General features: G+C 29.3%; 2 protein-coding genes across 4 annotated transcripts in view; one reads left to right on the forward strand and one right to left on the reverse strand.

The window, feature by feature from the left end:
- The window catches only part of LOC129912522 (transcription initiation factor TFIID subunit 8), a 488,289-nt gene that overhangs the window by 197,717 nt on the left and 278,444 nt on the right, over nt 1-12,128 (reverse strand). The gene's annotated exons all lie outside the window — the stretch shown is intronic.
- Nucleotides 1-12,128, forward strand: part of LOC129912515 (dynein axonemal heavy chain 10) — a 134,100-nt gene that overhangs the window by 87,418 nt on the left and 34,554 nt on the right. For all 3 annotated transcript variants that reach the window (XM_055990798.1, XM_055990796.1, XM_055990797.1), the window contains exons 51-56: nt 2,429-2,619; nt 5,372-5,549; nt 9,954-10,084; nt 10,162-10,304; nt 10,360-10,564; nt 10,644-10,803. In XM_055990798.1, the coding sequence (XP_055846773.1) occupies nt 2,429-2,619; nt 5,372-5,549; nt 9,954-10,084; nt 10,162-10,304; nt 10,360-10,564; nt 10,644-10,803 (1,008 nt within the window). The remainder of the gene's footprint in view (nt 1-2,428; nt 2,620-5,371; nt 5,550-9,953; nt 10,085-10,161; nt 10,305-10,359; nt 10,565-10,643; nt 10,804-12,128) is intronic.

Raw genomic sequence — 12,128 nt, forward strand, 5'->3', positions numbered from 1 at the left:
AACAGCGATGATTTATAAATATGTTTAAAATACTTAAAATAATGAACTACCATAGAACAGTGCTTTATATTGGTCCAAAAGACATCCCGCAAATAAGTCCAAGACTTTTCAAGAAAATATCCATGGAGCTTCGCTTTTTCATGAATTTTCATCCAAACGATGCTATTTTCTTTTTTCGTTAGTTTATCAGAAAATGGGCCAAATAAAATGGATTTATTTTTTTCAATTTCCTCCAAAATAAGAACTTTGATTTCCTTCGAACACATTTTAATTAAATAGCAAATAAAAGTGATAATCTTTATCCTATGGTAGCAAAAATCTTTTTTAAATTTTAAATTAATATATCAATAAATAACAAAACCATCAAAAATTTAAAAAATATCAAAATTCGTTTTTCAAATATGTTAATTTAAATTTAATTTAGATATAAGAATTTTCTTGAATAAAAAAACATTATCCAACCTAATCTGTGCATTTTTTTAATCAATAGAGGAAGGAATACCATTTTTTGGAATCAGCATTAAGAAATACCTTGATATCATGTATCATATGTTTATATAATACCATTGTCTATTTTTGCTAATTTCGAAAATCTCCATTTCGCGCTTTGACCTTCAAAATCTCCACTTGCGGACATGAGATTTTTCTAGACTTTTGAGGTATATTGTAGAATGCCAAAACGAAGGTATTGAGCGAAAAAAATTTCTATTAGCATTCATTCCGAGGTTAAACCCTTATTTCACTGGACTACAAATGTTTTTTTCGATTCCTGAAAAATTGTGTTTTTGTAGATACGAGCTTCGAGCAGGAACGGGGCGATATTTAGTTTGAAACTGCAATAATTCTTAATTTTTCAAGGAGCTACAAAATGAAATAATGGTATCACTGAAAGATAATGATTTAAACGGTTCTGCAATCTAGATTTTTAGATTTTTTATTCCAAAATGGACTTCAACATTTGTACTATCGGCTCAAAAGTTTAATAATACAATGTTATTACACTTTGGAGCAAAAATATGGTATCAAACTTTGCGTTCTGTAAAAACCATAATTGATCAGGATGTAATTGACAAAGATGAATGATAGTGGTACCATATAAGTCAATACTAGAACTAAAAAATACAAGGAAAAAAAAACACTAAAATTGAAACAGAGAATAACTCGAAAATTAAGCATTAAAAAAAATTTATTGAAAGATAGCGCTCATACTATCGTTTGCATTTTAATATTTTTAACATTAATTCAAAGCCAAAAATTCAAGCTTTGAAAAGAGGCCATGAGACTTTGAAGGCGAAATACTCAAATTTTGAAGTATTTGCCAAATGTATCATTGCTTAATGCAAATGTAACTATCTCTCTACCTCTAATGAAAAAAAGAAGGACATTATCCAGAAATGCTTCCTGTATGCATAACAGCGGATATGTCCAATTTTATAAGGCTGTTTTACAAATTGACTAAAAGACAATATACAAGAATTGCGTTTTTTGTTATGTTTTTTTTTTTTATCTTGACTTATCGAGAATAAAGTACCTTTTATTCATTTTTAACTTTATAAACACGTTACCTAATTATAATATTTTCGTTTATTTTTTTATACTCAAAAAAAGAATGTATTGAGTTTCGATTTCAATAAAAATATTTGGTTTCTAATTTGTTTTGTTTTTGTGTCCTATATCCAATACAAATTCCACTGGAGAAAAAAAAAATAGTTTTGGTTCTTCATGTGTCTGTAACTGTATGGACAGGTGTCCTCAATACATTTTACTACTTTTTTTAAACTCGATTAAATCAATATTGAAAAACCATAACATGCAAACTGCTTTATGTATATGTATGGCTGGGAAAATATAAATTATAAAATCTTTCAAAAAAAATACAAATCACTGTGATTAGGCTCAACAAAAATAAGCAAACCAACCACCTTGAAGTTTAAAAACGCTCTCCTGAAAAGTTAAGTTTTGGCTTCTAGGACAAATATAAGAACTCACGTGACGAATTTTGAAAAGTAGGATTTTGTAAAACAGAATTTTAAAAAGCAGAATGTTGGCAAAAGAATTTTGATCCCGGCAGAATTTTTACCCTAACCCATATTTTTAGTGGCAATAATTTTTTTTCAATGCAAATAATTTTCAGTTGCAATAAATATTTTTAATGCTTTTTGTTTTTAATTAATAATCATTTTTTTTATTGATATTTTTATAACCCTGATAACAATGCGCACAGCTTATTTCACCAAAGACAAATTAAACATTAAATACACATACTATTCAACATATAAGTGTATCCTGGTCTATATATTTAACCCAATTCGCATACGTTTAAGGTCCGTAATTATTTGAAGGTCAAGGTTTGAGGAAAGAATTAACAAATTAATCTATACAAATGTAATTATAATTGTATGTCTCTTTGTTATTTCTCATTTTACAGATCAATTTTCCGTTGGTGCGGACAGTGAAGAATCAATTTTATTGGAAGCTGATAAGATAATACCAATTGCAGACTATGTTTTACGAAATCCACTACTTTTTGGTGACTACAGGAACTCTTTGAACGAATCTGAACCTAGATATTATGAAGACCTTCTTGACTTCAAGGCTATCTTTTTCTTATTCCAAGAGGTAAAAAATAATTGAAAAAATAAATTTCTTTTAATGTTTCTTATAAAAAAAAACAATATTAGTGGAGTAACTAAAGCAAATTATTAGGGAACCCGGCCGAACAGCTCTGATTTTGATGATATTTTATTTCAAACGTCGGTACTTAAAGGTCAAAATTTACGATGTTGCCGTATTGTTTTTTAAAATTAAAATAAATTTTTTTTTTAACAAAACCATTTTTTTACTTTAATTTCATATAATAAATGATACCAAAAGATTCTCTATGTAATTTAGGGAAAAAAAATATATGGGAGTAAAAGACAATCTTCCATCGTTTAAGCGATAAATGCAATTTTCTCACAAACTGACTTCAAACACAAAAAAAATAATATGAACAAAACGGCCACACCTGCAATATTTACATACACGTATTTAAAAAGCCTGAATCTCATTTCTATCTTTAAAATTTAAATCCACTAAATTTAATCAACAGTTGAAGAATGGTCCTCAACTCAGAATTTCGGAAAAAAAAATGTTATACAAAAATTTTTAATGACTTTTTTCAAAGTTTTTCACAGTAAAATATGAATTTATTTTTAAAAAAATTGTTGGCAATAAATAATATCAGTTGAATTCCGAAGAGGAAAAAGTAACATATATTACAGTTTAAAAAAAATTAATACATAATTACTTCAATTTCATGGGATTTTTTTTGATAAAAACTGAATGTTTGCATTAAAATAATTGATTTTCTGAAAGAATTTGGCAAATAGGAACTTTAAGCTTTTGCTACTTACCTTTTAACAATAAGGGCTATTGATTGAAGAAATATTAGCTTTATATTTAAATGTTGAACACAAAAAAAAAAATAAGTTAATTTTTTTTTTCAAAACTTCTATTAACAAAAGTTCTTCGAAAGTGATATACTTTTCATTTTTTTTTCTTAAACTGCAATACATATTGACATTTCCTTTTATAATTTCAAATTATAATAAATGTGGCCAAAAAAATTTTAAAAATAAATGCATTTTATATTACGAAGAAGTTTTACAAAGGACATGTTTAAATTTTGTCAATAATTTTTTTTTTTTTTCAAAAATCTGAGTTTAATTACCATTTTTTTCAAAAACCCTTTCCTCAGTGTACTTAATTTTAATTTTACAAATATGAATAAGCTTCTAGCTATTTAAAAATGTATATTTCAATATAATAGGTGTTGCCGTTGTGTTCAAATATTTTTTTTTTGTGTTGGAAGTCAATTTGTGAGAAAATTGCATTTATTGCCTAAACGATGGAAGATTGTCCTTCACTCCCAAATAGTTGTTTTACTTTAATTGCCTAGACAATCTATTGGCACTAAATTTTTTAAATTTAAACAAAATTTTTGAAAATTTTTTTTCTTCACAAAAATCTTCAATTAAATTTAAAAAATCAAAACGGCAACAGCGGCAATTTTTAATCTATAGTATTTTTAATTACCGACATTTGAAAAAAAAGATCATCAAAATCAGAGCTGTTCGGCCGGGTTTCCTAATATTGCCATTTTTTGAGCATTAGTTACTTCACTATAATATGTATGTGATCATACTTTTTCATTTTATTATACCTATTTTGTTTTTTTTTTTTATCGAACTATACAGGGTGACCCACAGTTACCGCCCCAAACGAAAATCATGGATTCCTGAGGTCACTTTAAGTTGAAAAACTTAATTGGTAATTTTCTCGTTTTCGTCCCGTTTTCGAGTTACCACGGTTTTTATGATTCTTGCTCTCTTGTCCTTTAACTGGCCTTATCTTTGCCAAGCTACGTTTTATTCGAAAGATTTTTTTTACAACAAATCAAGAATTTATTACAGTTTTAGTTTGCCCCAAACTTTTTTTCTGCAGACAACCGTTTCTCCACAATTTTGCATCAAACACAATTTTCTTCGTTTTTTAAGTTGTTTTTTACACTTTCATATCATTTAAGTCAAAAAAACACGTTAATGAGTATTAATTTTTTGTGCTTTTTATTAAAGCTTAGTTTATTTTCATAAAAAAAAATAAGTTTTATTTCATAAAAAAGACTACTGAAAGTAATTAAAAAAAAAATAAACAAACTGAGCAAATTAAAGAAAAAAATAATTTTTGAATAAAAAATTAATTTAAATTAATTAAAAACTTTTTCTGAGCTGTTGTGGTTAAGAAAAGAACAAATAGATAAAGCTCAGAAAAAGTTTTAATTCATTTAAATTAATTTTGTATTTAAAAATTATTTTTTTTTTTCTACTTCACTCAGTTTGTTTATTTTTTTAATTACTTTCAGTAGCCTTTTTTACGAAATAAAACTTATTTTTTTTATGAAAATAAACTGGGCTTTAACAAAAAGCACACAAAATTAATACTTATTAACGTGTTTTTTTTTACTTAAATGATATGAAAGTTTAAAAAACAACTTAAAAAACGAAGAAAATTGTGTTTGATGCAAATTTGTGGAGAAACGGTTGTCCACAGAAAAAAAGTTTTGAGACAAACTAAAACTGTAATAAATTCTTTCGAATAAAACGTAATTTGGCAAAGATAAGGGCAGTTAAAGGACAAGAGAGCAAGAATCATAAAAACCGTGGTAACTCGAAAACGGGACGAAAACGAGAAAATTACCTCTTAAGTTTTTTGTCTTAAAATTACCTCAGGATTAAATGGTTTTCATTTGGGGCGGTGACTGTGGGACACCCTGTACCTATATTAAAAATTTGAACAACAATTACAATACATATTCAAATATTGATAACAGATTGTTGAAGAATATGGTGAACGAAAAGGAAAACTCAGCTTAGTTCTATTTGAAGATTGCCTTGAACATTTAACTAGAGTACATAGGACTTTGCGCCTATATCGTGGTCATGTTTTGCTGGTTGGCGTGGGTGGAAGTGGAAAGAAAAGTATTACTAAATTAGCATCTTTTGCTGCAGGTATGTGAAAAATTAAATTTATAATGTTATAGCGCACTACATTAGTGCAGGTCTTATTTAAAAAAAAAATGGATTTTGTGATTTCCGTAGGCCAAAATAGTTGAAAATAAAATTAAAAAAAGTCTCTAAGCTGAAGTTTCTTATGAGAAATGTCCTGGAACAAACATTGTTAAATTAAACCTAAGCTATTTATCCCAAAAGCTCGGGATACTTAAATCTTATAGTAGCTGTAGCAGTGCTGTCCACTTTCTTCATCAGCTATTAAATTCCCAAATTGACGCTCCTGATCTATTAGCTTGTATTGGTATAAATTATCCGGGTGGATCTCACCTCCTACGAAGATTTGAACCTTTGCATATTGACTTTCATAGAAGAAACTATGGTATTAATGAGCCTCTTAGTCGCATGAATGCCTTACACCACTACGTCCCATACAAAAATGTTCTAAAAACCGAAAAATGCATTGTTTCATGTGGTTAAAACAGGTGATGGAATAGCCCAATTGAACTTCCAACACAGTTATGTCATGTTTTTGAAACAATATAATAGATTGTCTAGTTAAAATGTATACTTTTCTGAATTTTATTACATACATTTTTGAACATAAAATGCACCACTGCACTTTCCCTGCACGAGATACAGACTTTTGGCCATATAAAAAAAATAATACACTCATCGAGACCTTTCATTTGATGTATGTCACAATGTGTTACACCGATGGGCCACGTCCCATACAAAAGTGCCCAGTCTCCTTTAATTTGTTCGTAATTATTTTCTTTTATATTGTGCATTTGGGAGGTTGTGTTTTTTGTTTACTAACCACTAAAATGCACTTATGAAGAGCCTCTGATCGTAGATAATAGCTTGTTCTAAGCTTACTACATCAAAGAATCTGAAGTGAATAAAAAGAAGCAGCTTCTCTTTGGAATTTGTACAAATGTTCAACTTTTATAATTTAAACAAAATCATAGTTTTTTTTCAGTTTCTTAGAATAAAAAATACTCATAAATAAAAAAATAAATAAATTTGAAACAAATTACATACATAATAACCCTAATAAGAAAATACCTAGCAAACAACTTTTAAATATTAACATGATAAATACTGTACAAATATTTAATTCAATGTTTATTTTTTTATATACAATTTCATTTATGTAGAATGTAGATGAAACAGAATAAATGTCAAGTCTAAAATTACACTGGTCAACAAAATTTAACTTTTTTTCTGCCACAAGAACCAAAATATACTTTTCTAGAAGTTTTCGGGGTACTGAATCCGAATCTGAAATCAGAAAAATTGAATTGGCCTTCGTTTTTGAAATATTACCGTTAAAAGATGCTAAAAAACGTCATTATGGCTGTTTTCGAGGTTCTGTTTTTATGTATAAACAAATTTGTAACGGTTATTATAAGAACAGATATCAAGGGGCACGGTAGTGCCCAGCCAAGTTCTCTAGCAACTTTGGCACTACACCCTTATTTACAGGAAACAACACAGGCCATTTTCGACCCCCTTCTAACTTCCACACCAAAGATGCTAGAAATTTCAAACTCGCTACATTTGTTGAGCTGGTCAAAACCAAACACCTCACAAAATTTCAGCTTCCTACGATGAGTAGTTTCTGATATATAGGGCTTCAAAAATCGCAAAAACCGTAACTGACTCACTGACTCACTGACTCACTGATTCACTGACTCACTGACTCACTGACAGATCATCAAAATTATGGCGAACTTCCCGATATCGTAGAAACTTGAAATTTTACACAGTGATAGGACTTGTGGTGTATACAAAGGAAAAAATCGAAAATTTGAGATTTTCAATTCAGGGGGCGTGGCATCCGCCCATTTCCGCTGAATTTTCATTAAATATTATAGAGCACTTCTGATTATCGTAGAATCTTGAAATTTAGTAGAATGGTAGAGCTGGTAGTTTATACAAAGGAAAAAATTTAAAATTTGAGAGTTTCAGCCTGGGGGCGTGGCAATCGCCCATTTCCGCTGAATTTTCATCAAATATCATAGAGCACTTCTGATTGTCGTAGAATCTTGAAATTTGGTACAATGGTAGAGTTTGTAGTTTATACAAGGGAAAAAATTTTAAATATGAGAATTTCAGCCAGGGGGCGTGGCAACCGCCCATTTCCGCTGAATATTCATAAAATATTATGGAGCACTTCTGATTATGGTAGAATCTTGAAATTTGGTAGAATGGTAGAGCTGGTAGTTTATACAAAGGAAAAAAATTTAAATTTGAGAATTTCAGCCAGGGGGCGTGGCAACCGCCCACTTTCACTGAATTTTCATCAAATATAGAGATTTTCAATTCTACAGTCATACCTTGCAAAAAGTAGTGAAATCACAACAAAAACATTACTGTTAAAAAAGAGCCAAGTTCTCCTATGTTGAAATGATGCTGGCACAAAAAGTATTGAGATGTAAAAGTGTACCAAGTTCTAAAGTTTGGGTTCAAATTCGTATCAATAAAATCTTGATTGTTTACTTGGCAATTTTTTAAATAACTTTAAAAATCGGTAATAAAAAGAAAAATTGTCAAGAGAACAATCAAGATTTTATTGATACGAATTTGAACCCAAACTTTAGAACTTGGTACACTTTTACATCTCAATACTTTTTGTGCCAGCATCATTTCAACATAGGAGAACTTGGCTCTTTTTTAACAGTAATGTTTTTGTTGTGATTCTTCTTTCAAAAACTGTTTAAATTTTCCCGATATCTTTTTTATTGCTCGAGATATCTTAAGTTCTTGTGGCAAAAAAAGTTGGTTGCCCAGTGTTGTTTCTGATTCAAAGACCGCTATTTAAATTTTAAATATCTCGGGTAATAAAAGAGATATCGGAAAGATCTAAACATTTTTTGAAAGAATAAAACCAGTTGTTATAGGCACCGATATTTATTCATAATGAATTACCCCACATAAAAACATAACCTCGAAAACAGCCAAAATGACGTTTTTTTACATTTTTTAACGGTAATATTTCAAAAACGGAAGCAAATCAAATTTTTCTGACTTCAGATTCGGATTCAGCTACCCAAAAACTACTAGAAAATTATATTTTGGTTCTTGTGGCAAAACTTTGTTGACCAGTGTTATTGGACAAATAGTGAACAGTAGTAACAAATTAAATTTCAAATTTGGGTGAATCACCAGATATTAATGAGGTGGTGCTGAAAGCAACAGGCAATTGCTCTGGTATACCGCAAGGAACTTGTCAGACTTCTGGTCAACTTTATTAATGCGCTTCCAGGTGGCACTTAGAACAGCAGACGAAAAGGTTAGGGCCCTGGTTGCACTATTAATTATACTGTGTTACAGAATAAAAACCATGTTAATTACCTCAGAAGTAACCTAGACCCTCAAAATTTCAAGTTATCGTCAAAAAACCGTTTTTCAATATTTTCAGATTTCAACTATTTTTTACTCAGTAATTTTTCTATCAATTTCAATTTTTTTTTACAAAGGAGTACCTGTTCTTTTTGAAAATACTTTTTTATTATGCTCGAGTAACGAATTGGGTGTAGAATTTTTTTCCCCGTTTAAGAATTTTTTTTTTAATAAAAAATTTAAAAAATTGAAAAATTTTAAAAATTAAAAATTTTAAAAATTAAAAATTAAAAAATTTTAAAATTTTAAAATTTAATATTTAATTTTAAATTACATATACATTTATTCCTCATATCTATGTGAATATAAACTTTTGCCTTATTTTGCATAATATTTATTTTTGTTATTTATTATTTCAAATTTATTGTTAATCTTTTTGATACATCTTCTCTTTATATAATTATATTTATTTTACTGAAATGTCATTTCCGGCAGACGGCAGCATTGTCATGTTAGTATTTTCAATAGAAAAAATTGTAATTTATCTAAGGAATAAAGGAAGAATCTAATCTAGAATTCGGAGATCGTTTTAAGCTGCATTTCGTGTTTTGAAGTCAGTTTTGCCCAAACACCCTCAAAATTTTAAGTAAATTGCCAACAAATATTTTAAGAGTAAAATTCATGATTGGCCTATTGCTAAATATACCCCCTAAGCGAACAAACTCTACAAAAACTTCAACTCATTGGGTCGTATGCAATATAAATGAGCTTAAGCACCAATCTTTCTTTGCAGTACATTTTCTTGAGAACTATCTCATTTTTTCAGATTCTTCTCAAGAATATGTACTGAAAAGTGAGATTGAGCCTAAGCTCATTCTTTTTGTGTAGCCATTGACTTCTGGCACAATTTTTACAACGAATTCGCCCAGCGTTCGTTCAGTGTTCAGAGGGTTTAAATATCAAATCAAGTTCAAATAAATTTTGACTTGAATGACGACTGTGAATTTCAGCCTTAATCAATTATTCCAGAATATTATAAAAAAGCTTTTGTTTCAGATTGCGAAGTATTTGAAATAACCATTGCTCGAGGATACAATGAAATTTCTTTCCGTGAAGATCTCAAAAAACTGTATTACCTTACAGGATTGGATCGGAAAAAAGTAGTTTTTATTTTATCTGGAGGGCAGGTAAATACTTTTGGTTTCAAATAAAAATGTAGGTACCAAAATTTAAAATTTTCTCATTGACCAAAAAACATAAAAAGATTGTGGAAGAGGGATTCCTTGAACTGATAAACAACATACTTACTACTGGAGTTGTATCAGCGCTATTTACAGATGATGAAAAGGATGCAATTATAGCTTACTGTCATCCTCATGCAATTGACGCAGGTTATTCGAGCGCAAGGTTGTTTTTAGCTTTATCTCTTTTTCTTTTAATACAAATTTTTTTGTTATTGCAGAGTTGCAGTGTGGGCATATTTCATTAATAAGTGCAATGAAAACCTTCATGTTGTATTATGTATGTCCCCAACTGGAGAATCCCTTAGAAATAGATGTAGAAACTTTCCAGGACTGATTGGTAGTACATCAATTGATTGGATCTTTCCTTGGCCAAAACAAGCTCTTTTTGCAGTAGCTGAATTATTTTTAACAGAACATCCCATGGTACTTCCAAAATATATATTATTATTAATTACTTCCAAAATTTGTTAAAAACTTTTTTGTAATAATAATTTCTTTTCAGATACCAGAAGCTCATAGAGATAAAATTGTTAATCACGTAGTGCACGTTCATGGCTCAATGGATTTTTACTCTTCAGAATATAAAGAAAAACTACGCCGGAATAATTATGTAACTCCAAAGCACTATTTGGATTTCATTACTACTTATTTAAAACTGCTTGGTAGGTAATCTAATCAGACTTATATGGCTTGAATTATTCAGTGAACAATATGACTTTCATAGAAATGGATACATTAGTGGATTTTGATTTTTAAAAGCGTTTGATAGATTTTGACATGAAGTTATATCCTCAAAAATGTTTGTAAAGGGTGCGGTTCAGGAGGAATGTGTCGAAAAGTTAGAGCGTGTAGGTTAGCTCGAGACAAGAAAAAATCGTGTGGGATGGGGGTCTATTCCCCCTTGTTTAGCCGGGAGGGGAAATTTAAAAATAAATTGACTAAATTTGGGGAGAATAAAAATCAACGGTTACACCTTCAATAACGTGCTATGCCTTTTTGTAAAGCCACTTCATATTTTACGTATGACGATGTTTATAACGATGCACAGAAAGCAAATTAAATGAGTTTTTGTGAAATTTGTGATTATTAGATGGCTCATATACAATACATCCTCCTAAATAAGACATTAAGTGTCCCAATATCTTAAAATGAAGGTTTATATTGTATTAACAATTTTATTAATTTGATTCCATTACCATAAACCGCACAATTATTTTTCATACTTTTACTTATGCACCTCATTCCTTCGAAACTTTAATAATGTATGAAAATTCAATGAAAAATAAAAGCAAGCTCCTTTTAGTTTTTCATGAAAATTAAAAATTCCATGGAAAATATATTAGGTATTTGTTTTATTTTTAATTCTCATAGTATGCATGACATTCGTATGGAGTTCAAAAAAATGCATAAATTTTCCATGTTATGGTACCATTTCAAAAGTGTTATTTCTCACTAAAACAAAGTACCCTTTAACCTAAGATAATTTGATGCGCATATTTTATTATTTTTTTCTATGATATTTAAAATGTCCATACAAAATTTCACTAGCCTACCACTTATTTCCAAAGAGTAATTGGTAAAATATTGACTCTTGCTCTTAAAGTAAAAGACTTCTTATTAAGAGTCCAATAACTTTTTACATGATGGTCGAGACATTTTGGTATTCATTTTATTCAGTCGATTGAAATAAAAAATTGCATTACCTATAGATACTATGATATGCCACAAAGTTAGTGCAACACAGAAAAACTCTTGTGTCTACCCTTCCAGATGGAGTTCAAGGTGGCCTAAAATCTCAAAATGACTCTAACATTGAGTACTACCAACGATGTTAATTTCATGTTTTTATTTCATCCCAAAGTGCTAGATTGTGTTGCTAAAATGCACGACTGGGTGGCACCTACTTGCTCTTGTAGTTCAAAGTATCTTTATATAAAATATATATTGGAAATTCAAGATTTTATTAATTTTCGAGAAAAAAAAAAAA

This window comes from Episyrphus balteatus, chromosome 2 (genome assembly GCF_945859705.1).
Source record: "Episyrphus balteatus chromosome 2, idEpiBalt1.1, whole genome shotgun sequence".
NCBI classification, from domain to species: domain Eukaryota; kingdom Metazoa; phylum Arthropoda; class Insecta; order Diptera; family Syrphidae; genus Episyrphus; species Episyrphus balteatus.